The 26,963-nt window shown below is 41.5% G+C and overlaps 1 protein-coding gene across 2 annotated transcripts in view; it reads left to right on the forward strand.

Moving 5' to 3' along the window:
• Nucleotides 1-24,037, forward strand: part of RTN3 (reticulon 3) — a 66,239-nt gene extending 42,202 nt beyond the window's left edge. For both annotated transcript variants that reach the window (XM_032879301.1, XM_032879302.1), the window contains 6 exons: nt 16,269-16,476; nt 19,020-19,158; nt 19,611-19,680; nt 20,451-20,497; nt 22,054-22,112; nt 23,991-24,037. In XM_032879301.1, coding sequence (XP_032735192.1) covers nt 16,269-16,476; nt 19,020-19,158; nt 19,611-19,680; nt 20,451-20,497; nt 22,054-22,112; nt 23,991-24,036 — 569 coding nt within the window. In that variant the 3' untranslated portion in view covers nt 24,037. The remainder of the gene's footprint in view (nt 1-16,268; nt 16,477-19,019; nt 19,159-19,610; nt 19,681-20,450; nt 20,498-22,053; nt 22,113-23,990) is intronic.
• Nucleotides 24,038-26,963: the final 2,926 nt, after the last annotated feature.

Consider the following 26,963-nt stretch of genomic DNA (forward strand, 5'->3'; position numbering starts at 1 on the left):
GTGGTGATGGTTGCACAGCAGTGCGCATGTGCTTAACATCACTGAGTTGAATACTTGAAAATGGCTAGATGGTAAATTTTATGTTGTGTGTATTTTACCATGATAAAAAAAAAAGTAAGACGGTAAATGTAAGTAGTGTTTATATATGGGTGTTCACTCTGAACTCGTCACCTTTGCAATATGGTGGGGGGAAATAAAGCAGAGGGAAGAGACAAGCTTTTCCAGTTATTAAATAGATTTGTATTATTTCCGTGGGGGAAACACTCAGTAGAGCTGCTGGGGAAATGGAGAGCATGAGATCTCAAAAGTCAGGGGTATGTGTATGACCTAACACTTTATTTTATTTTTAAAATTTCTTTTGCTTATTACTGATAAAGGTTTTAGAGATTGCCCACTTTTATAGAAGATAACTGTATGTCCTGTAGAAGTCTGAAGCCACACTTAATCTGTATTGTGCACCAGATTACCAAAGACACGTACAAGTCCAAGTATACCAGTAACTGTAGTAGAAATGGAGTGCCATGACCTGATTAGCATAGAAGGCAGAATTAGAAACAAATGTGTGCAGAAGGCATAAAATTACTTTTTAAATTTGATTTGGCTTTCACCATTATTAGTAATTAACTAATGCTTTGTTCAGTTTTAGATTGGGTCTGATGTTTTTTGCAGGCTTAAGTTCAGACTTTTCTTAATTGGAGAATTTAGGAATTGTCTAACGTGTGAAGAACAAGCCCTATCTGAAATAAAGGAAAAAAGGACAAAAAACTAAAATCAGAGTTTTGTGTCTATTCCATTGGGATTCACCACTATATTTTTTATTTTTTTATTTTTATTTATTTACTTTTTTTTAAGATTCCATTTTTTTGACAGATCACAAGTAGGCAGAGAGGCAGGCAGAGAGAGAGGAGGAAGCAGGCTCCCCGCTGATCAGAGAGCCCGATATGGGGCTCGATCCCAGGACCGTGGGACCATGACCTGAGCCGAAAGCAGAGGCTTTAACCCACTGAGCCACCCAGGCGCCCCCACCACTACATTTTTTAAAAAGATTTTATTTATTTATTTATCTATTTGACAGACAGATCACAAGTAGGCAGAGAGGGAGGCAGAGAGAGTGGGGGAGTGAGCAGAGAGCCCGATGTGGGGCTCTATCCCAGGACGCTGGGATTATGACCTGAGCTGAAGACAGAGGCTTAACCCACTGAGCAACGCCCCGACCACTACATTTATTATTTTTAATTATATTCTTTAGATAAGTTCAAAAGTTTACATTTTCAGATCCACCTAGCGATTTTGGGTGGAGAGGTAGTCAATGCCGTTTTGTGCTGTGTGCTTTATTAATCTGAAATCAAGGGCAAAGGGAATGTTAGGTTATTTTAATAAATGAAAAACTCTTTTTTCTTGACAGTCTAAGAGGAGCTCTAGTTTGAAAGGGATTCCTACAGATTTCTTTGGCCTGCTGTCTGGTGTGTTCATGGTCAAAAGCATGTGCGTCTGTCTTTGACAGGAACGGCTTTGTGTTTGGCATGATCCTTCTGTGCCTTTTGAAGGGAATGTCTTGGGTTAAGGATAAATCTGTAGCAGAGCAGCCTATTAACCCATTTCAGCAGTCAAAAATTTGGATCTGAATATATAAACACATTATCCAATGTCTTTTACAACTCAAAAAGGGGCTTCATTTATTATGAGCTATTAATGTAAAAGTCATCAAAATCAATGTGAAAATACCTATTTTTCTTCGTGTAAATAATTGTTCATATAAAAAAATTTCCCCTTTATTAATGAATAGTTTCCCTTCTGTCATAAAGCCTGGCTTTTTTTTTTCTTTTAGTTATTTCACCTTTAAATTTTCTTAGAGATGTATATTACAAATTTTGAAAAACTAATGAATATAGAATGAGTTGAACAGACTCGAGTTGTAGATATATATATATTTTTTAAGATTTTATTTATTTATTTGAGAGAGCACAAATGGTGGGTAGGGCCGGGGGGGAGACGGATAAGCAGACGCCTGCCCCACTGAGGCTTGGACACCACCCCCACCACCCCACCCCCGCCTGCCGTCCCAGGCCCCATGACCTGAACCAAAGGCAGACACTTAATCAACTGAGCCACCCAGGTGCCCTGAGGTAGAGATTTAGTTAAAGTTGATTAACTGCTAAAACCTAAAATTTCTTAACATATTTCTTCCTTTTCAGAATAAGCATTTCAACAGCCTTTTCTTCTTTGGAGAGTAAAATCATTTGACTTATGGGAAGGGCTGAATGAAGTTAGAGTTAAACCAGGAGCATTCCCCAAATTTAGTAATAAAAATCAATAGGTAGGGACTCAACAAGATTTGCTCACGTTCTCACTTGGATGGACAGGTACCATTTTCTTTTTTCTTTAGCCTTGAGCTCGCCATTGGATGTGTTAGTGCCCTCTTTTGGCATAAAGCGGGTACTGCAGTTGGCATTCTTAATATGGGCAAGAGCTAAACATCCTTTTTTCTTTAAAAAATTTTTTTAAATTTAAATTCAATTAATTAACATATAATGTATTACTAGTTTCAGAGATAGAGTTCAGTGATTCATCAGTTGCATATAACGCCCAGTGCTCATTATATCGCATGCCCTCCTTAATATCCATCACCCAGTTCCCCGTCCCCTTACCCCTTCCCCTGTAGCAATGCTCAGTTTCCTATGATTAAGAAGCTCTTACAGTGTGTCTTCCTCTCTGATTTCATCTTGTTTTATTTTTTCCTCTCTTCCCCATAATCCTGTTTTGTTTCTTAAATTTCCATATATGAGTGAGATCATAGATAATTATCTTTCTCTAATTGACTTACTTCGCTTAGCTTATTATCCTCCAGTTCCATCCACACTGTTGCAGATGGCAAGATTTCATCTTTGTATTGGCTGAGTAGTATTTCCGTGTGTGTGTGCGCGCGCACACACGCGCGCGCGCACATGTGTTTTAGATACAAGTCAAGTACATTCTTTGCAAATACTTTCTCCACTCTGACTTATTTTTTATTCTTTTAAGTGTCTTTCAAAAAAGCCAAATTTTTAATTTTGATAAAGTATAATTTATCATTTTTTTCTATTACGTATCAGATGTTTATTTTCTTCTAGTAGTTATATAGTACTAGGTTTTACATTTAAGTCTTTGATCTTTAGTGTTCATTTTTGCATATCACATGAGGTGTATAGATCAGAGTTCAGGTTTTCTTGCATATAGGTGTCCAGTTCAGACAGAGTTTGTTGAAAGACTTCTTTCTCCACTGAGTTGTTTCTGCAATTTTGTAAAAAAAAAAATAATTTGTTCATATATGCATGGATTTATTTTGGGACTTTGTATACCATTTCATTGCTCTTGTCTCTCTTTAAGCCATTGCTGCACCATCTTGATAATGGTAGCTTTATAGAAGTCTTGAAATTACATAGTGTTAGTCTTCCAACTTCATTCTTTTTCAAAGTCAGTTTGGCTTTTCTCAGTCCTTTGATTTCCTTAGGAATTTTAGAATCACTTTGTCCATTCCTACAAAAATACTTCTGGAATTTTTGTTGGAACATCAAATTATTGATAAACTTGGGGACAATTAACACTTGTTAAAAACCGATTTTTCAGTTTTGAGCCTTTGAACCCATAAAAACAGTATAGCTTTCCATTAATGTAGGTCTTCATTAGTTTCTCTCAGCTATGTTACACAGTTCAGTGCACAGATTTTGTCAGAGGGCGTAGCTCAGCAGTAGAGCATTTTGCTGCATCTTTTGTCGGATTTATGCCTAAGCATCTTATATTTTGATGCTATTTTAAATGGTATTTTCAGCTCAATTTCTGGGTAATACTAATACATGGAAATAGAACTGATTGTATATACTGACCCTGTATCTTGCAACTTTGCTAAACTCACTTACTGGTTCTTCCAGCTGTTCTGTCGATTGCATCACATTTTCTAAATAGGCAGTCGAGCCACCTGTAAATAATAGTTTCACTTCTTTTCCAATTTGGATGTGTTTTTTTTCCTCTTCTTGACTTGCTACACTGGCTAGAACTCTCATACAGTGTTCAGTAGAAGTAGTGAGAGAGAACATCCTTTCCTCTTTTCATTAAATAGGACACTAGCTCTAGGATTCTTAGCGATTCCCTTTACCAAGTTGAGGAAATTCTATAACCTAGCAATTTGCTACTTTTGAAAGGTTGTTGAAACCTTGCTGAAAGATTTTATCAGAGGGGGTATTAGATTTTCTTAAATGCCTTTTCTGGGGGCGCCTGGGTGGCTCGGTAGGTTAAAGCCTCTGCCTTCAGCTCAGGTCATGATCCCAGGGTCCTGGGATCGAGCCCCGCATCGGGCTCTCTGCTCAAGCGGGGAGCCTGCTTCCTCCTCTCTCTCTCTCTGCCTGCCTCTCTGCCTACTTGTGATCTCTGTCAAATAAATAAATAAAATCTTTAAAAAAAAAAAAGTCTTTTCTATATCTTTTGAGATGATCATATGATATTTTTTAGTTTTAGTTTATCAATGTGGTGAGTTAATGATTATGAATGTTAAACCAATCTTGCATGTTTGTGGAAAAACCCCACTTGGTCACAGTGTATTCTTTTTATATATTGTTGGGTTTGATTTACTGAAATTGTGTTAAGGAATTTTTGCATCTCAGGGGTGCCTGGATGGTTCAGTTGGTTAAGTGTCGCCTTCGGCTCAGGTCATGATCCCAAGAGTCCTGGGATTGAGCCCCACGTCAGGCTCCCTACTCAGGAGTCTGCTTCTACCTCTGCCCCTCCCCTTCCTTCTGCTCATGTTCTCTCGCACACATGCATGCATGCTCTTTCTCTCAAATCTTAAAGAAAAAAGAAATTTTTGCATCTATGTTCATGAACAGTATTGCTTGGTATAATTTTGGAGTCCAAGTAATGCTGGCCTTCTAAAATGTGTTGAAAGACATTACCTTTTCATTTTATTGGATGAGTTTTTGTAGAATTAGAATTATTTCTTGTTAATGTTTGGCTGAATTCCCCAGTGATGCCATCTGGGCCTGGAATTTTCAGAGTGGGAAGCATTTTATTTGTTTTATTTCTTCAATAGATAGGGGACTAGTCAGTTTATTTTTAGAATGAACTTTGATAGTTTGTCTTTGGAAGAATTTGTACACTTTATCTAAATTATCTAATTTAGGGGCGCCTGGGTGGCTCAGTGGGTTAAAGCCTCTGCCTTCGTCTCAGGTCGTGATCCCAGGGTCCTGGGATCAAGCCCCACATTGGGCTCTCTGCTCAAAGGGGAGCCTGCTTCCCCCTCTCTTTCTCTGCCTGCCTCTCTGCCTACTTGTGATCTGTCAAATAAATAAATAAATAATCTAATTATTGGCATACTGTTGTTCATAATACTCCTTTATTATCTTTTTTTTTTTTTTTAAGATTTTATTTATTTATTTATTTATTTGACACACCATAGAGCACAAGCAGGGCAAAGGGAGAAGGAGAAGCAGGCTCCCTGCCAAGCAGGGAGTCCTGATGCAGGACTGGATCTCAGGTTCCTGGGATAATGACCTGAGCCAAAGGCAGACGCTTAACCAACTGAGCCACCCAGGCACCCCCTTTATAATCCTTTTAATGTCTGTAGAATCTGTAGTGATGTCACCTCTCTCATTCTTGGTACTAACAGTTTTTTTTTTACTCTTTCACCTTTTCTTGATCAATCTAGTTAGAGTTTTATCTGTTTTACTGATACTCTCAAAGAACTGTGGCTTCATTAATTTTCTCTGTTATTTTTCTGTTACTTGTTTCACTGATGTCTGCTCTGATTTAATTTTATTTTTTATAAACATATAATATATTTTTTTCCCCAGGGGTACAGGTCTGTGAATCACCAGGTTTACACACTTCACAGCACTCACCATAGCACATACCCTCCCCAATGTCCATAACCCCACCCTGCTCTGATTTTTTAAAAAAGATTTTATTTACTTATTAGAGAGAGAGCATGAGCTGGGGGAAGGGCAGAGAAACAAGCAGACTCCCCGCTGAACAGGATTCCTGACAGGGGGCTTAATCCCAGGACCCTGAGATCCTGACTTGAGCTGAAGTCACTCAACTGACTGAGCTACTCCAGTTCCCCCATGTCTGCTCTGATTTTTACTATTTACTTTCTTCTGTTTCTTGGGGTTCAGGTTCTTTTTCTGGTTTTTTAGGGTTGCAGCTAAGATCGTTCATTTGCTATCTTCTTTGTTAACACAGACACTTTTTTACTATATATTACTTTAGTTGGATCCCACAACTTTTGTTGTTGGTGGTGGGTTTTTTTTTTAAGATCCCACAAGTTTTCATTTTCATTCAGTTAAAAACACTTTCTAATTTCCCTATTGATTTCCTCTTTGATTTGTTTAGAAGTGTGTTTAGTTTACGAATAATGAAGGTTTCCCCAAGCTTTCTTTCCGAATATCTTTTGTTATAGTTTCTAATACAATTACCTTGTAGTCATAAAACATAAAAGTGACTTGAACTCTTTAAAATGTTTTGGGGGTGCCTGGTGGCTCAGTAGGCTACGTGCCTGGCTCTTCATTTCGGCTCAGGTCATGATCTCAGGGTCATGAGATCAAGCCCCATGTCAGGTTCCACGCTTGGCTTGGAGTCTGCTTGAGGTTCTCCCTCTCCTTCTGCCTCTGTCCCTCCCCCGCCTCGTGTGTGTGCATGTGCGCTCTCCCTCTCTTTCAGAATAAATCTTTAAATGTATCAGGACTGTTTCATAGCCCAGGATTTGGTTTAACTTGGTGAATGTTCTACATATCCTTGAATGTGTATATTCTGCTGCTGTTACGCAGAGTGTTCTATAAATGTCAAGGTCAGATTGGTTAATAGTGTTTGTCTTCTGTATTTTTATTGATTTTTCTATCTACTTTCTATCTTACTGAGAGAGAGGGATATTGACATTCCTAACTACATATATTCTACCTTTATTGAGGTATAATTCACATATACTATATACTATATATATAAATGGATTTATATAATATATATATTAAATATATATTAAATATATATATTATATAAATGGGTTTATATATAAAATCCATTTAAAATGTACAACTGAATGTTTTTTATCATCACTATCCAATTTTAGAACATTTTAGTCCCCCTACAGAAAAGAAACCTCATACTCATTAGCATTCACTCTGCATTTCCCACCACCACCACCACCACCACAGCAGCCCTAAACAACAACTAACCCGTATTGCCTGTGCCTATAGATTTGCTTATACCAGATATTTTATATAAGTGGAATCATGCAATATATGGTCTCTTATAATTGGATATTTTCGCTTAGCCTGATGTTTTCAAATTTTAGCCATGTCGTAGCAGGTAGCGCTAGAACCTTTTTATTGCCGTGTAATAATTACATTGTATGGATATATACTACATTTTATTCATCTGTTCATCAGTTGATGGACATTTGGATTGTTTTCCCTTTTTGGCTATTGCGAATAATGTTGCTGATAAATATTAGTGTACACAGATTTCTGTGTTGTATGTTTTTATTTCTTGAGCATTTGCCTTGGAGTGGAAATGCTGGGTCATATAATAACTATGTTTAGCTTTTTGAGGAACTGCCAAACTGTTCTCCCAAGTGGCTGCACCATTCTTCATTCCCACTAAGAATGTAGGAGGGTTCCAATTTCTCCATGTCCTTGCCAGTTGTTGTTACTGTATTCTTTATGATAACTATCCTGGTGGGTTCCTTGTGGTTTTGATTTGTACTTCCCTAATTACCGATGATGTGGAGCATCTTTTTATGTGCTTATTGGGCATTTGTAGTCTTTGGAGAATTGTCTATTCACATCCCTTGTTTATTTTTCAGTTGGGCTATTTTTAATTATTGAGTTTTATAATTCTTTATATATTCTTATTATTATATTTTGGACACAAATACCTTATCAGATACATAATTTGCAAATATATTGTCACTTTCTGACTTGTGTCACTTTCTTGGGACCATTTACAGCATAAAGTAATTTTGATGTAGTGCTGCTTATCTGGTGTTTCTTTGTCACTTGTGCTTTTGGTTGATTAATCACTGCCTAACCAATGTCACAAAGATGTACTCCTGTTTTCTTTTCTCTTTCTTTTTTTTTTAAAGATTTTATATATTTATTTAACATAGAAAGAGCACACAAGTAGGGGGGAGGGGCAGAGGCAGAGAGAGAAACCAGCTCCCCACTGAGCAGGGAGCCCAAGGCGGGGCTGGATCCCAGGACCCCAAGATCATGACCTGAACTGAAGGCAGACACTTAACCAACTGAGCCACGCAGGCGCCCCTCCTGTTTTCTTTTTTTTTTTAAGATTTTATTTATTTATTTGACAGAGAGAGATCACAAGTAGGCAGAGAGGCAGGCAGAGAGAGAGAGAGAGAAGCAGCCTCCCTGCTGAGCAGAGAGCCCAAGGCGGGGCTCGATCCCAGAACCCTGAGATCATGACCTGAGCCGAAGGCAGCGGCTTAACCCACTGAGCCACCCAGGCACCCCCCCCCCGTTTTCTTTTTTAAGTTTTTATTTTAATTCCGGTTAGTTAACATACAGTACAATACAGTGTTATATATTAGTTTCAGGTGTACAGTACAATGATTCAGCAGTCCCGTGCATCTCCAGTGCTCATCACGAGTGCATTCCTTCATTTCAATCACCTATTTAACTCCCGTTTTCTTCTAAGAGTTTTAAGATAGCTTCTCACTTTTCTGAAACAACTGTTTTTCTTTTTCTTTTTCTGTAAACCTTCTTCACCACCTTGCCCCCACCTCAGCTGGTAACCTCAGCACTTTTTTGTTGAGAAACTAGAAGCATTCAGAAAGAAATCCCTCTTCCTGCAATCTTTTTTTTTTTTTTTAAGATTTTTATTTATTTACTTGACAGACAGAGATCACAAGTAGGCAGAGAGGCAGGCAGAGAGAGAGGAGGAAGCAGGCTCCCTGCTGAGCAGAGAGCCCGATGTGAGGCTCGATCCCAGGACCCTGAGATCATGACCTGAGCCGAAGGCAGAGGCTTAACCCACTGAGCCACCCAGGCGCCCCTCTCTTCCTGCTATTTTCACATCTATTAATTGGCCTGTGCCTCTCATCTTCTTCGCTGCTCTAACAAGGGTCAACCCCTTCATCTGGGCTCTGGATCTCTATCCTGCCTTTCTCCTAACTACTACTTCTGCCCCCTTCAGCCTCTTTCTGTTTGTGTCCTCATATAAGCGTGCTTTAGTGTTTCCCATCTTTGAAAAGCTTTCCCTTGGCCCAAATGTCCCTACTCCCTTTCACAGCCAGACTTCATAGTCATTTCTTCTCACACGGCCTCCACATCTCCCCACTAATTCCTCTTCCGCTCCCTCCAATTGTTATCACTCCACTGAACAGCTTTTTTTTTTTTTAAGATATTATTTTATTTTGACAGAGAGCATGAATGGGGAAGGGCAGAGGGAGAGAGAATCCCAGTCTCAAGACCCTGACTGAGATCATGACCTGAGCCTACGTCAAGAGTTGGGCGCCCAACTAACTGAGCCACCCAAGTGCCTCTGCACTGAGTAGTTTTAATCAGAGCATCCGCTTCTCTCCATGCTGCCAAGTCCACGGTTACCTTTTTCCTTATTCAAGTTCAGCAGAATTTGCCAGTTTCCACACCTTCTCCTCAAAGTACTTCTCTCTCCACTTCTGTAATACCATACTCTTCCTCGTTCTCCCCTACCTCCCTGGCGGTTGCTTCCTTTTCCTTCCACTAGCTCCTCTAGTTTTACTCCGTTACTAAATATCAGAGTGCCATTGAATTAAGACCTGGGCTGCCTTCCCTATCAATCGTAGGTAACCTCATCCATTTTTTATGACTCTAAAATATTATTTATGTGCTGGTGAAGTCCAGATGTATATTTCCTGCTCAGACTTCTGCTGTGTGCTGTGCACTGGTGGCTCTAACTGCTTTCATTAATTATGGATATCTTGAACATCCATCCCAAAATTAAAATACTCTGTGCTCGGCTCTTCCTTACCCCACCTCATTAAATGACACCACAGCCATCTGTTGTGTCCCACATTTAGTCCACCACCAGGTTCTGCCTATTCTGCCTCCAAAATAGAGCTCTCATCTGTCCACTCTTTTCCATCCTGACTGCCCCCATCCTAATCTAAATGACCATCATCTTGCACTTGAACCTCCGTGTTAGCCTCCTTATGGTTCTCTGCTTATACTGTTGCCCACCCCAACCCATTTTCTATGCAGTAGAAGTGTTCCCTCTTTTAAAGATGCAATATGCCATGTTTCTCTCCTGCTTGACCTTTAGTGGTTTCCCATTTCACCTGAGGTTAAAATCCAAGCTCCTTACCTTGCTTTATGAAAGTACTCCATGATCTAGCTCCTGCCAGTCTCCAGCCTTGTCACATCCTCTGGCTTCTTGCATGGCCAGCTCCTTCTCATTTTTCATACCTCACCTTTTTTTTTTTTTTAAGATTTTATTTATTTATTTGACAGACGGAGATCACAAGTAGGCAGAGAGGCAGGCAGAGAGAGAGGAGGAAGCAGGCTCCCCGCTGAGCAGAGAGCCCGATGCGGGGCTCGATCCCAGGACCCTGGAATCATGACCTGAGCCGAAGGCAGAGGCTTTAACCCACTGAGCCACACAGGCGCCCCTCATATCTCACTTTTCATGTCAGTCCTCCAAAGAGCCTTTTTCTGACCGCTAGATTCGGTGGTTCCTGTGGACTCACACATTACTCTCATCGTGGCACAATGGATTCATATCCTTGTGGGCCTCTTGTACAGGTGACACTTAGCTTGTCGTTATTCGTGCCTCTCTTTCCGCCTGGAAAGTAAGTAAGGATCTTGTTCACCTTCCTCACTGTTGTATTATATTCCCAGTGCCTAGTACTTGCCTGGCACATGGTAGGCACTTAAGCTTGCTGAGAGAGGCGCGTGGGTGGCTCAGTTAGTTGAGCAGCTAACTCTTGATTTCAGTTCAGGTCATGATCTCAGGGTCATGAGATGGAGCCCTGCCTCAGGCTCTGTGCTCAGTATGAAGCCTGCTTAAGATTCTCTCCCTCTTCCTTTGCCCACCACCCTCCCCCTCCTGCACACACACTCTTTCTCTCAAAAAATAAAAATAAAAAATCAAGTTTGCTGAGAGGGCTGGGAAAGGAAGGAAAAGAACACATTGAAAATAAGGAATTTCCTATTTTTAAAAAATTCTGTACTGAAGGAGGAGCAAATAAATGAAAGTAAAAGGAAGAAAAAACATTGTATGGAACCAAACCATTGCAGCCTCTTGCTGCTTTTCTGGTTGTGAAGCAAACACTAAAACCAAGTCTAGAGGCTTCACCATTTTAAACTTTCAGCAGCTGCCTCTTTTATTGCCTTTTTCTTTCTTTCTTTCTTTCTTTTTTTTTTTTAGATTTTTGTTTATTTATTTGAGAGAGAAGGAGAAGCATCAGCTCCTGCTGATCAGGGAGCCTGATGTGGGGTTCCATCCCAGGACCCTGGGATTATGACCTGATCCAAAGGAGACACTTAATTGACTGAGCCATCAGGTGCCCCCTTGCCATTTTCTTCATGTGTTTTGTCCTCCTAACTTGCCCTTGACAATCAGAGGACAGCACTTCCAGACTGTGCCAAGTTCCTTTCTTTGGTATCATATGGTATCGCGTACTCAGATCATTGGTCCACTGTACTGGATGGGCTCCAGGTGCAGAACCTTGGCCTCTGTGAGAGGAAACGAATGCAGACTGTGGTTAATTAGCCCATGCTTGAAGCACTTAACAGCAGATCAAAGAAAAATAAAGCAGAATAAGGAGAATGGAGCGTGATCAAAGGAGGGGTATGTTCGGTGGGATGGGCAGTCCGAGAGCAGTATCCCCTGAACCAGGACCCAAATGAGGTGAAGGAACAAGTCATGTGACATTGTGGAGGAAGAGCCTCCCAGCCCGAGGTTTGAGGGGTTAACCAGCCTTTCCTTTCCCTCTGTTACAGCCCCTTTAATCAGTGTCCCCCTTTTCTAGAGACCATAATTCTACCATTGAGATTTTTGTTTTTTGTTTTGTTTTAAGATTTTTTTAATTTATTTCGCAGACAGAGATCACAAGTAGGCAGAGAGGCAGGCAAGGAGAGAGGAAGAAACAGGCTCCCTGCCGAGCAGAGAGCCCGATGCGGGGCTCGATCCCAGGACCCCGGTTTCATGACGTGAGCCGAAGGCAGAAGCTTTAACCCACTGAGCCACCCAGGCGCCCCTACCATTGAGTTTTTTTAAAAAGATTTTATTTATTTGACAGATCATAAGTAGGCAGAGAGACAGGCAGAGAAAGAGGAGGAAGCAGGCTCCCCGCTGAGCAGGGAGCCCGATCCCAGGACCCCGAGATCATGACCCGAACTGAAGGCAGAGGCTTAACCCACTGAGCCACCCAGGTGCCCCTCTACCATTGATTTTTAAGGCTCAGCCTAGGGACTTCTGTACTATTGTGCAGGTTGTGTACTGCACACCTCTATGGGACACAATTCAAGTATGTTATCACTGTCGGTTTCACTGTTTCTTCCAGTGGTCTTCCAGCAGATGGCAGTAAGGTTCATGAAGATAGGGTGGCTTTTGCTAATCTAGATTCGCGTGTATGCTAGTGTCATTACCTCTCTTTGATACATTGAGGTCTTTTTCTCTCTGGACCCCAGTCTTACCCTGTAAGCTTTTTTTTTTTTTTTCTGTGTTTCTTTCAAATATTTTAAACTTAAAGAATTTCAAGTATAGTACAAAAAACTCCCACATAACCTTCATTCTAGTTCACCAGTTGTTAACATTTGCCTACTTTTGCTTTATTTCTCCCACCTCCTCTCCATAGATACGTGTTTTTTCTTTCTTTTCTTTCTTTTTTTTTTTTTAAGATTTCATTTATTTATTTGAGAGAAAGACAGAAGAGAGCACAAGCACGGCAGAGGGAGAGGGACTGGCAGACTCCTGGCTGAGCAGGGAGCCCAACATGGGGCCTGAAGCCAGGACGCTGAGATCATGACCCAAGCTGAAGGCAGACACTTAACTGACTGAGCCACCCAGGCACTTGATACATGTTTTTTCCTGAACTGTTTAAGAGCTGATTGCAAACATCCTGCCCCTTCACATCCCTTTCCACTTTAGAGTGTTTGTGTTTGTCTTCGTTTTGGGGGGGATTTTTAGTTTTTTTGGTTTTTTAAGATTTTATTTATTTATTTGACAGATCACAAGTAGGCAGAGGCAGGCAGAGAGAGAAGGGGGGAAGCAGGCTCCCCACTGAGCAGAGAGTCCGATGCGGGACTCGATCCCAGGACCTTGAGATCAGGACCCGAGCCGAAGGCAGAGGCTTAACCCACTGAGACACCCAGGCACCCCTGTCTTCGTTTTTGAGCAAGAATTTTTTTCAAGAATGTACATAGCCACAGTACACTTAATATATTTAGGAAGTTTAATATTGGTACCATATAGTTGACCCTTGAACATCATGGTAACAGACAGTGCCATGTAGTCAGAAATTCACATATAACTTTGATTCTCCCAAAATGTAACTACTAATTGCATACCGTTAACCAGAAGCCTTACTGCTAACGTGAACGGTCAGCTAACACACATTGTGTATGTTCTGTGCACTGTATACTATATGCTCAGAATAAGCCAGAGAAAAGATGTCATTATGAAAGTCAAAAGGAAGAAAAAATACATTTACAAGTACTATATACTGTATTTATTGGGAAAAAATCCATGAAAATGAGCCCTGCGGTTCAAGCACCTGTTGTTGAAGGATCACCTGTGCTTTTATCAGTTACATAGTCCACGTTCAGATTTTGTCTGTGTCCCAGTGGTGTCCTTTACAGCCGTTTTTACTCCTTTATCCAGTGTAGTCTGTAATCCTCACACGTGACGTTTATGTGTTCTCAAATTTTATCTCCTTTATTTTCTGCTATTTTTTTATTAAAGAATAATTAAGTACAGTGTTATGCATACAGGGTGTGTAGAGTAATGGTTCAGCAGTGCTGTGCATTACTCGGCGCTCATCGCAGTAAGTGTACCCACTCCAAACCCCCTTCACCTTTTCACCCCTCCCCACCTCCCCTCTGGCAAGCAACAGTGTATTCCCTGTAGTTAAGAGTTAGGTTTGTCGGGGCACCTGGGTGGCTCAGTGGGTTAAAGCCTCTGCCTTCGGCTCAGGTCATGATCCCAGGGTCCCGGGATCGAGCCCTGCATTGGGCTCTCTGCTCTGCGGGGAGCCTGCTTCCTCCTCTCTCTCTGCCTGCTTCTCTGCCTACTTGTGATCTCTGTCTGTCAAATAAATAAATAAAATCTTAAAAAAAAAAAAAGTCGGGTTTGTCTCTTTCCTTTGTTCACTTGTTTATTACTTTCCACATGTGGATGAAATCATAGGGTATTTGTCTCTGTTTGATTTATTTCACCTAGGGTTATACCCTCTCCGTCCATCCATGTTGTGAATTTCTCAGTCTGGGTTTTCTGGTGTTTTATTAGATCTTGGTTCTTTATTATTGGCAAGAATACCACAGAAGTGATGTTGTATCCTCGGTGCATTACACCAAAGAGGCACATAGTTATCTGTTCCATTCAGAAGTATTCTGTGTTGAAACTGTGCTTGTGGTCTTAGGAGCTGTGACGTCTATATACTTAAGACTCTCTGACTGTAGGAATCGTGCTTAGTATTTGCTCTCCTAAGAAGGCAGCACTCTGTTCAGCTTTCTGTCCCATCAGGTGAGCCTGATTTGCCTCCCAGCTCTCTTCCTTTGCATTCCCATCAGGAATCATAATGCCTCTTCTCCTAGTGCCACATCCCTTGGCTGGACTCTCTCAGCCAAGGATTGTTTCTTCTGTACGGTCAGCGTACCTTCGGGGTGAAAGTTTCAAGTTAGGCTCTGTTGGCAATAGCAAGGTTAGGCTTCAGGGGTGAATATTGTAGTTGGAATATGGGGAAGATCTAGGTGCCAGGTCCACTTGAACAGAATCAAGTTCATTTTACCCTCAATCACAGTCTTACAGACCTGTCCTATTTTGATGATAGTTAAAATGTGAGTGTTTACTGCAGGTCACTTACAGTGCTAAGCATTCTACTGCATTGGTGTCTTATAAAAACAACTCTAGGAAATAGGTGTTACTTTCTTTTACAAAAGAAAAAACAAAGCTTTAGAATGGTCATGTAAGACAATATGGCTAAAAATTAACCAGGATTCAAACTCCTGTCTCTCCAGCTCTAAAGCCCTTGCCCTTCTTAAGATTTTTTTTTTTTTTTTAAGATTTTATTTATGTATTTGACAGACAGAGATCAGTAGGCAGAGAGGCAGGCAGAGAGGGAGAGAGGAGGAAGCAGGCTCGCCACCGAGCAGAGAGCCCGATGCGGGGCTCGATCCCAGGACCCTGAGATCATGACCTGAGCTGAAGGCAGAGGCTTTAACCCACTGAGCCACCCAGGCGCCCCAGCCCTTGCCCTTCTTTATGAACAGAAGAACACTGCAAAAGGACCATTTGTGTTGAAGTTAATAACCTTCACAGATTGAAATTCAAATACAGGGTCGTTGCTAGATTGATAGTAATTACTAGCAACTTTTACACACAGTTCTTGAGTCTTTAAGTAGAAGAACTTAGATTTTTCCAGTCTGGCTGTCCCTCACCACAAGACCCACTTGTCTGAGACAGTCTTGATTTATACCTATTTCCTAACAATTAGTAATAGTGTCCCCATTCATTTCCAGAGGTATTGCGGTTTAGATAATAATGTAGTTCCCTACCCACCGTCCTTCCTGAGTTCTCTTCAGATTAACAGAGAGACTGGGGTTCCATTGTAGCCAACATGAATAGAGTTGGGTTTCTTTTTATCCACCGCTCTCTTCTGCTCCCACCCAATTTATTATACATACCTTAGCTTTGGTTTTATAGTGACCAGATGAATTTGTCGCCATGGTTTGCTTCATTCAGTCAACCATTAACAAGAGTTTATCACACTTATTCTACCCTTTCTGTTGAAACATTTCAAGAAATTGATATTTTATCCCATTATACTTCAGTAGCCATCTCTAAAAAAAAGAAGTTTCTAAGTTTTTGTGAACCTGTACAGAAACCTCAGGAACCTTTTGCAGTATGAGTCCTCACTCCTGACCTACAGTTTGATTTTCATTTATCAGATTCTCTTAAGGAGGGGTGCACCTGAACTGTGTGTTATGTAACTACATTAGCGTAATGCTTCTCGGGTGTGCAGGACACAGTCCAAGAGCCGGCCTGGCCGCGTGCTCCCGTGTAACCTGTGTTCCCTTTTCTTTTGGCAGTGCACGATCTGATTTTCTGGCGAGATGTGAAGAAGACGGGTTTTGTCTTCGGCACCACACTGATCATGCTGCTCTCCCTGGCAGCTTTCAGTGTCATCAGTGTGATTTCTTACCTCATCCTGGCTCTTCTCTCTGTCACCATCAGCTTCAGGGTCTACAAGTCTGTCATCCAAGCTGTACAGAAATCAGAAGAGGGCCATCCGTTCAAGTGAGTGGAAGTATCACAAGTAACACTCGCCAGTTTAGAGGAGGGGTTTGCTGAGGCTGGCGGGCAGGTCTGCCAAGCAAACCGGACTAAGTGAAGAATTAGCCTAATGCAGCTGATCCCTCGCAGGAACCGTCAGCTAGAAACCTTGTCTCTTCAAAAGTGACCAAGTTAGGAGCCAAATACTTTTGGACAAACTAGGGGCTCACACTTTAATATCAAAGAAGACTGCCTGAACTCCTGAGCGGGGCCTCCAGGACAGCACCCAGTTAGATGGGGTCCCAAGGACATGCTTAAGTTCCCTATTATAGCTAACTGTTTTTGTTTTGGTTTGGTTTGGGTTTTGATTTTTTAAACATTTTAAATTTAAATTCAGTTAATTAACATACAGTGTATTATTAGTTTCAGAGGTAGAGTTCATTGATCCATCAGTCTTATATAAGACCCAGTGCTCATTACATCACATGCCCTCTTTAATATCCAACACCCAGCTACCCCGTCCCCCAGACCGCCCCCCCCATATAGTTAAACCTTAAAACAACTTTGAAATCTCAGTATTGAGGCTGTGCTCTTGGCAATATCAGAATTTGATATGTTTGCTCTTAGTTTTATTACTGATTTCCTTCTTATCTCTCCTTTAGTTTTCTAAACCTCCCCCGCCACCCTTTAGTTTTCTTACTACCAGGAGCAAGTCTTGAGATCAGTAGGTCATGCATTTCTAGAATCTACTTGCTAGCTTTTCTGTGTTGTAACTTTATTTTTTTTTTTTAAGATTTTATTTATTTATTTGACAGAGAAGGATCACAAGTAGGCAGAGAGGCAGGCAGAAAGAGAGAGCGAGCGAGAGAAGCAGGCTCCCCGCTGAGCAAAGAGCCCAATGCAGGGCTCGATCCCAGGACCCTGAGATCATGACCTGAGCCAAAGATAGCAGCTTAACCCACTGAGCCACCCAGGCGCCCCTGTGTTGTAACTTTTTTTTTTTTTAAGATTTTGTTTATTTTTTTGACAGAGATCACAAGTAGGCAGAGAAGCAGGCAGAGAGAGAGGAGGAAGCAAGCTCCCTGCTGAGCAGAGAGCCCGATGCGCGGCTCGATCCCAGGATCCTGGGATCATGACCTGAGCCGAAGGCAGAGGCTTTAACCCACTGAGCCACCCAGGCGCTCCCCCTGTGTTGTAACTTTTATCAAATGTTTTCCTTACACTTTTCCTCTTGGAAATCTTAGCCCATGAACAATTTTAATATTCGCAAATGGCAGTTTTTTTAAAGCCTTTTTCTTATAGGGAGAGAAACTCTTCTGTGACCTCTCAAGACTAAGACAGAATCAGTGTCTGGGTGCAGCTCTGGTCCTTTTTTAATTTTCTCTTGGTGAAAATAGAAGACAATTTAAACTGTATGTGGCATTTAAAAAGTTATCGCCAGTTAATTTTAACAAATCAGTAGCTGTTCACTGAGTGAATAAATATGACTTTTGCCACAAGCTCAGGGGTCTTGGGATTTTTCCTCTTTTGCAGGACACTGTTGTGGATCATGAAATGTGTTTTGTCAAGTTGTATAAATTATGGCATCTATTTTTTATAACTTTTGTATTAGGTAGTAAATACTTTCTTAATAAATAGAAAAGGAAAGCATATCTGTTCCTTTTCTGTTTTTTCCGTAAGACTGTAGGCTCTTTAAGGCAAAAGCAACCTTTTCTTTCTTGCTATGCCAGCACATGGCAGAGGGTCTGATACTCAGTAGGCACTCACTAAGTACTGAGTGAATGAACTAGTTATGAGCACATGCTTACATCTCAGTTCTCTAGTGCATCTGTGAACAGAATCCAAGTCTTTGTCTTTTTCTATAGTTGTCGACCCTATCAAACTCAGTATCTCCACCCTCTTTTTTCTTTCGCTAACAAATATTTCGTAATGCTTCTTTTAATGTTTTGAAATGAAATTCATAGATAGCTATAAGCAAAATTTCAAAAATAGACTATACTTGTAATATAAAGGAATGATAAGATGGAAGGTCATTTATAATAAAATAATACATATTCTAGTCAATATTTAACTGCTTGGACATGACTATACACACACACACAAAACAATAGAGACATTATATACTTACACTTAGATGTGTAATCTCCAATACAGATGTGATTTTCCAAAGTGGTATAAAATATCTTAGTAAAGTTCAGCATACACAAAATACAGTCTTTTTAGAAAATTCAGGATATGTTAAAACTGGGGAAAATACCTTGTTTTTATATGTTCTGGGCTTTTGATAATTATAAATGAATATCCTATGAGGCTGTAAAAGTTTATGCAGGGCATAGGACACTACTTTATTGTGTATGACTGCCCCACACTTTGCAGACATCTGGCATCTTTGCCTCTGTCTGCTGAAAGACGATGGTCCCCTCTCCCCAGCCCATGACAGCGAAAAATGCTCCTACAGATTTCTAAATGTGCCCTTGGGGGAATTTCACACCCTAAATAACTGCTCTACTAGCAAAGATGTTCTTCTTCCGTGTCAAGTGTATGACTGTTGTTTCTTCTTCTGGAAGAGCCTACCTGGATGTAGACATTACTCTGTCCTCCGAAGCTTTCCATAATTACGTGAATGCTGCCATGGTGCGCATCAACAGAGCCCTGAAACTCATTATTCGTCTCTTTCTGGTGGAAGATTTGGTTGACTCCTTGAAGGTCAGTTGCTTCTACAGCTTTTGGTGGTGAGGCTGAGGACAGCCAGGGACTAAGTTATAAATCAGAGGAAAACCAGTAAATAGGGTTTTATCACACAAAAACAAGTGTATGCTTCTCTCAACCAGCCTGTGAAAAATGGGGGTAGGAGTCAGGAGAGGAAGAGACATCTCCTGCACCCATGGAACTAAGTACCCTCCCAACAGGGGCAACATCACCGACCAAAACACAGTCACAGTCTATCGCGGAGCTTCAGAGAACTACAGAATTCTCTGATGCACCCTGCAAATGTGTGGTGCAGACGAGGTAGAACCTTCATTGTGCCATTATAATTGTGTGTGGCATACGTCCCTAAGTTTATGCAGACTTAATCGGCAAGGGGAGAATGGCATCAGTTAACCTAAATTTTGCATTATGATGGTTCCTGCGTAATCCTCTGATGTTGGCTTTCGCAGCTGGCTGTCTTCATGTGGCTGATGACCTATGTTGGTGCCGTTTTCAATGGAATCACCCTTCTGATTCTCGGTAAGGCGACAAGGAAAATGTCTCCGTGCTCTTGGAAGTACAGCTAGCCCTTGAACAACACAGCTTTGAACTGTGGGATCCCACTTATACGCAGATTTTTTACAGTACAGTATTGTAAATGTATTTTCTCTTGGGATTTTCTGGCTAGCATTTTCTTTTCTCTAGCTTACCTTACAGTAAGAATACAGCATATAATATACATACAAAATAATGTGTTGATCAACTGTTTGTGTTCTTGGTAACACTTCTGGCCAAGTTTTAGGGGAGTCAAAAGTTCTGTGCAGATTTTTGACTGTGTGGGGTATCCGTGCTCCTAATCCCCATGATGTTCAGCGGTCATTTGTAATTGGTAAAAAGTAAGAGCCAAGAGAATGCCTGGCATGTCTCCACTCCTTCCATGCGGCCTAGCCTTTAACATCTATAAACCCTGAATTAGATGTTGGAAGAACCTGTGTTTGTGGCCGTGGGATTTTTGAAAGTTCCTAACTATAAAGAAGTGTCAAAATAGAAGTAAAGGAGAGTTGCCTGCATTTGTGTTAAATATAGGGATCTTGCAGAAATCATTTTCATAAGTTAGAAATTATTTGTGATACAAAGAAAGCCTGTGTTCCTATAGCTAACCGTCCTTAATTGCGAGCCCTAAGTAGGATTTCTCATATTTAAGATCTGTGTTTCCCCGTATTTCATGAGGAAAATGTATGTTACTTGAATCTTGGGTCTTTTTGACTGTCTCACGTGTACACTTGCCGTGTCCTGTGATTCTCTTACAGCCGAACTGCTCATTTTCAGTGTCCCCATTGTCTATGAGAAGTACAAGGTGAGCACTTGCCTGTTTTGAGTCATATATGCCTGTTGATGTATGACTAGCTTTAGTCCATTTTTTCGTTATTGAACATTTGGAGTGATCATTTTCTTTCTTTTCCTTTCCTCTCCCTCCCTCCCGCCCTTCCTTCCTTCCTTTCTTTACTTATTTTAGAGAGAGAGTGCACAAGTGGGAGGGGGCAGGGGGAAGAGGAGAGAGCATCCCTAGCAGGCTCCACACCCGGCTTGATCTCACGACCCTGAGATCTCACAGCCTGAGCTGAAACCAAGTGTAGGACACTTAACTGACTGAGCCACTCAGGCACCCCATGAGCGATCATTCTGTAACCATTTCTACAGTCTGAGTTTGCGAGTCAGGAGCCTGTGAGAAGTAGTGATTTCCTGTACCGAGAGAAACTGAATGTTTAGGAGAGAGAAGGGTAGGGAGGTACATTTTTATGACTTGTTGTATGTCTTTTAAGTTGTTCATGGGGATGCATTATCCGTTCAAAAAAATAAGTCGAAAAAATGCTTAAATAAATAAAAGCTGGTGTCTGAAAAGAAATTTAAACTATCAAGGCTATTATGGGACTCCATCTGTGTGAAGAGATGATTGCTTTGTAGAATGGTACAGCCTTGCCAGATGCTCTGAGGTGGTTCTTTATAGATTAAGTCCTCAATCAACAGACTTTATTTATAACTTTTGATATTAAATGAATCAGTCTTACCTAGGAGCCAAAACAACATTTGTGTTTCCAGAATATAGATTAGACAATTTTTAGTATTTAGAAAATGCTTTAGTCTCTGTAAAGGAAATACCTAGCAAGTAAGACCTTAGCAAAAGAAACAAGAGATTTTTACTTCAACAGACTATTATAAGGCGTTTATGGCATAATTTAAAGTCTGAAACCTGAAAGGTTTTTGGGGGGTTTTGTTTTGTTTTGTTTTGTTTTGTTTTGTTTTGTTTATGGGCTCCGTACCCAGTGTGGAGCCCACCACAGAGCTTGAACTCACAACCCTGAGCTGACATCAGGACTTGACTGAGCCACCCAGGCACCCCTAATGCCTGAAATTGGGGGAGGGGGGCTTTTTGGTTTTTTAAGATTTTATTTATTAGAGAGATAACTAGAGAGAGCACAAACTGGGGGAGAGAGAGAAGTGGGCTTCCTGCTGAGCAGTGAGCCTAATGTGTGGGGCTCAGTCCCAGGGTCCTGGGATCATGACTCGAGCCGAAGGCAGATGCTTTATCAACTGAGCCATCCAGATGCCCCAATACCTGAAGTTTTAAAAATAATCTTAAAAACTGGGCTTTATTGGGGCAGTTGCCAGACTCAGTTGATAGAGCATCTGACTCTTGATATCATCAGGGTTGTGAGTTCAAGCCCTGTGCTGGGTGTGGAGCCTACTTAAAATAAAAAATAATAATAAATTTTAAAAAACTGACCTTATTCTCATTTCCCAGAATATGCAATAGTGTTTTTAAGAAATGGTTAAACTAGATAACAACATTATTTTCAGGAAAATTGTTAATCTGTGTGTTGCCATAACCGAGTCTCTTCCCTTTCCTTAAAGACCCAGATCGATCACTATGTTGGCATCGCCCGTGATCAGACCAAGTCGATTGTTGAAAAGTAAGTATACTTTAGTTCACGTTTTATCAGAATGTGTGCTTTTCTTCCCCAATTATTTTCAGCCTCCTCTATAAAATACTGACTCAAAGAAAGGAATCTTGATCCTGAAGAAAAATGTTGGTTAATAGCTTGATTTTTACTACAAATAATTTCATCCTGCTTCCTTAAAAAACATTCTTTGTATCTTAGATTAAAAAGGAACTGTGGAATTAGAACCTTTTGCCTTCCTGACTTGGCCTTTTAAGTGTCTGAAGCTACCCGCCCACATTAATCAATTTTAAACCAAACTCATCCCTCCTTTTTCATAAATAAGAGGTTTTGGAGGGTTTTTTATTTGGTTGGTTGGTTTTTTAGATTTTATTTATTTATTTGACGGAGACACATCGAGAGAGGGAACACAAGCAGGGGGAGTGGGAGAGGGAGAAGCAGGCTTTCCGCTGAGCAGGGAGACAGATGTGGGGCTTGATCCCAGGCCCTGGGATCATGACCTGAGCCAAAGGCAGACACTTAACAGCTGAGCCACCCAAGCATCCCCAGAAATAAGAGTTTTACTAAATAAAAGACTCAAAGCCAATGCTGCTTTTCCTCAACTACCAAATCCCTGTTTTCTCTCCCCTTTTTTTTAACCAATTTAGTATTGAAATCAAGTAATAAACTATTGATAGACATTTTTATGACTCCCTCTACCAGGGAGCCATTGGGGGTTTTTTGTTTTGGGCTTTTTTTTTCCCCCCAATCATGGCAAACACTAAGGAACCCACACTTCTAACTAAAATGTTGACATTTAAGAAATAGAACACAAGGGACGCCTGGGTGGCTCAGTTGGTTAAGCAGCTGCCTTCGGCTCAGGTCATGATCCCAGCGTCCTGGGATCGAGTCCCACATTGGGCTCCTTGCTCGGCAGGGAGCCTGCTTCTCCCTCTGCCTCTGCCTGCCATTCTGTCTGCCTGTGCTTGCTCTCTCTCCCTCTCTCTCTGACAAATAAATAAAATTTAAAAAAAAAAAAAAAAAGAACTAGAACACAAGCAGCTAAACCTCTTTTGTGCACCCCCTTCCCCGCCCCAGTCCCTTTCACACCTCCAATTTTAGTGCTTTTCCCAGTTTTGGTAAGCGGGAACTACGAATATATGTACACAGTTCTGGCTTGATGCCAGGGTCTTTACTTGCTCTTTTGCTTTTACACGTATGCATTAGAGCTAACACCAGGCAAGGACAGTTAGCACAAATATGTATCTGGTTGCTGTTTACTTCTGATTGTGAAATAATAGACGTCGCTTAGCTTTAAATCTAATGTCTTGGTCAGTCCCTGTTGTGGGATCTAATTGTGAAGAGTGGCTTTGACATTGGCTGAGAGGTATGTGAATGACCTTAGTGAAGAGTAACCTTAATGCACAAAATGAAGGGTGGCTTTGGTGTCCAGCGAGGGGCCAGGAACTGTTGCCAGCTCCTGTAGTCTTTTTACCTGTCACCTTGACACTTGACTCCTGGTTCCTTTTGTAGCGCTAGTGGGTCACCTAGCATTGCCGGAGAAATGGGCTCTTGCGCTGCCAGTGTGTGGAACACAGCAGGTGTTAGGCCCAGATCCCCTTAATTCTTCTCTGGAACCCCCAGTGAAGGACCCAGGAGACGCAGGCAGTGCAAGAGGACAGGCCGCAGGCATGGCGGCATTGAGAGGACATGAATCTTTGCGGACCCCTCAGCTCATCCCAGACCAGACTCGGCCCCGCATTTTTCATCCAGAGTAAGCCCTGTGGAAATGAGAGATTGTGTCACATTCTCCAGCAAACCCAGGGCCGTCTTTCGGTGTCACTGTTAAAAGTAAAAACCTAAACTAATGTCCTTTCTCACCTTTTTCTTTTTTTTTTTTTCCTTCAATAGGATACAAGCAAAACTCCCTGGAATCGCAAAAAAAAAGGCAGAATAAGTACATGGAAACCAGAAATGCAACAGTTACTAAAACACCACTTAATAGTCATAACGTTATTACCTGTACTATGAAGGAACGCGCTCGCTCAGTGTCAGCTCGAGCCTGCATTCCAAGCTTCTTTTTCTTAATTTGTTTTCTCCCCTCCTTTCCCGTTACCCTCAGTATCAAGCACAAGAATGTTGGACTAAAAAAAGAACTGATACCTTAGGACCCAAAAGAATAAAGAAAGAGCCAAATTAATAGGATAAATCGTACCTTAATGGTGGCGGAGCTTTTACTTGTAGCTTGAAAGGGGAGAGGTTGGAGGTCAAGGAAAAAATGAAAGAAAGCACTGCTCTTGGACTCTGCTATCCAGGTCTCAAGGACTAGTCTTACCCAGCTTCCCATCGGAGTTTTACCTTTATTTTTATGTTAAGAAATAATGATTAACTTATGAGGAAATTATCTGGGGGACAGGAGTGGGATTCCTTCCCATAGGTTTTGGCGAACCTCTGATCCCATCTTCCGGCCCCACAATGTGAGCAGCTACTCCTAATACTCCTCTTCTTTGTGTAATGCTATAGCTTCCAACTCTATGAATAACCTGTAGGTGATAGTGAGAGTTCCTGATTCCCAGAATGCCATCTGGGAACCAAGAACGGAAATGGAAGGTGGGGCTGGGACGACCCTCCCCTCCCGCTCCCCCCTAGGAAAGGAAAGTCTCTGCCATTTGGGAGGGTGGCATCTGTGTCTATTCTCGTGGGCACCAGTTCTGGGCTTTAGTTTGAGAACTCATTCCTGAATGTGCTTTCCTCCCTCTTCCTTGCCCACCTCACCTCAAGTTTAATAAATATGGTTGTACTTTTCTTATTATGAAATAAATGTCTGTAACTGCTGTACACTGCTGTAAACTTGTTAGAGAAAAAGTATAATCCGCATGTGGGCTCCTCAGTTGTTGAGTTACTGTAATCCTGTCTCAGTCCATGGGGGGGAAACATTCTCAAGAGGCGAATCTAGAAACGTAAAAGGTCTTTTTTGCTTTTTGTCTTTTCTCCACAGCTTCCTCCTTCACATGGTACATCTTTAACCTGTGCTCATCACTGTACCCTAAGGGCCAAAGCCAAGCTGGCTTGAGAGGAGAGTGTATGTGTCTGTGGTTGAGAGACCACAAATTAGTGTAAGAAAGTGTGTTCTGTGGTTCATACAGAGTTTTCACTTTGAGGCTAGCTTACGGGTGTGTGTCACATGTTGAGGGTTCCTTTCATCTTCAGGCGCATGAAATGCCTCAGCACCTGTCTTGGCCCAAGGTGCTCCTTTTGAGAGTTTTCCAAGAAGTTTTAGGTGAGGGCGACCAAGCAGGAGCAGATTATGTCGATGGGGCTCCGTGTGTGATTGAAAGATAAACAGAACCCAGACGGACATCAGATGGAGGGCCGCCGGGAATCTGATTCCTGCTGAGGCTGACAAGTGTCTTTTCTCCCCTTCCAAGGTGAAAATTCAGTCAACTTGAAAGAAGTCATCTGTGAGAGTTCCTTCAGGTTGTAAAACTCATAGTCATGATAATCCAGAGGGAACGTGCGTTGGTGACTTTAAAGTAAGGGCTACAGTCTTTGACGGTCCCAAAGCACTACAACTCTCTAGAAGGTAGTGGAAGTTTTCTTTCTACTGTTTTGGAAAAGTTACTTCAGCATTTAGATGGGTAAAAGGTACCCTTGCCTTACTCCATTTTCTTAATTTACTTAGCCCCCTTTCCTTTTTAAGTTTTAAGCTGATTTCAGTTGGAAACACATTCTGCATCCTATCTTAGGCCCTCCCAGAAAGACAGTGCTCTAATCAGCTTTTTGGGCTTCCCCTCCAGAGGACCCTTTCTGCACTGGAAGCCTCCACACCTAGCTCTTTTTTTGTTTTACTGCTGTGTTTAGGTAATTGGACAGATCTTTGTGCCACACAGGAGTTTCGTGGGGTTTTTTTTGTTGTTGTTTTTTTAAGGAAAACCTATAGATGAACTATTACTAATGAAAATGTGCGTGTATGTACGTGCAACATGAAAATACAGTAGCACCTAAGGAACTTGAATCTTGGTTCCTGTAAACTGCAAATTGATGTGGTATTAATAAAAAAGAAAAAATAAAAAAACACAGTGACTGGTGTCGTTCTGCTAACTTTATTCTTTATACATACAGTTTGGGTAAAGTAAGAACCAGGCTTCCACCGGCCCCATCCCCACTCCACTCTTGATGTTTTAAAAAGCAGCTCATAGTTGAGGCTGGCAATGATTCCCAAGATTGCAGAATTTCCATAGTAGAGCAAAGCTGTTGTGTTTGGTTTCTCAAAGATCCCAGGGACCCTCTTGAGAGGTGGCCTTAGGAGAAAGAGGGTGAGGAGTGGAAGGGGCCGGCGGGTCTGCTGTCCCAATTCAGCCTCACCAACCTCAGAGGGTCGTCCGCCCGCAGCGTGAAGCAGCCTAGACGTCAGAGTCAGTCACCGTGGAAAGTGGAGACCACGTACATCAGAACCCTATTCCTTCAGATTGAGTCTTCCCCAAAACTAAGGCTGCCATGACCCTTAAGCTGGATTTTAAAAATTTATTCAACATACCTCTTAGAAAACTTAGGCTGAAATTTTTCTTTAAAAAATAACTGAAGCCAACAACTTCACAAATACACATACAAGTAATGTTCGAGTAATGTCACTAACGTGGCGTATAAATATGGATTCAGAGTAACATTTACATATTGGCCATAATAGCAAGCATACCATCAACAAAAAATTCATGAAGAAACTTCACCTGTTCACGTCAGACTCCCAAGGCAAGGAGGAGGCACACAGAGAGGAGGACAACCTGACCCACCCCCAGAGGCGGTAGGGGCGGTCAAAGCAGGAACCCCTACGGTGCCCCTACGGGCCCACTCCTCAGATCTTCAGCTTCGTGAGCACTGGAGGGC

The sequence above is a fragment of the Lontra canadensis genome, unplaced genomic scaffold, assembly GCF_010015895.1.
Source record: "Lontra canadensis isolate GAN:19392208 unplaced genomic scaffold, GSC_riverotter_1.0 scaffold66, whole genome shotgun sequence".
Taxonomy (NCBI): Eukaryota; Metazoa; Chordata; class Mammalia; order Carnivora; family Mustelidae; genus Lontra; species Lontra canadensis.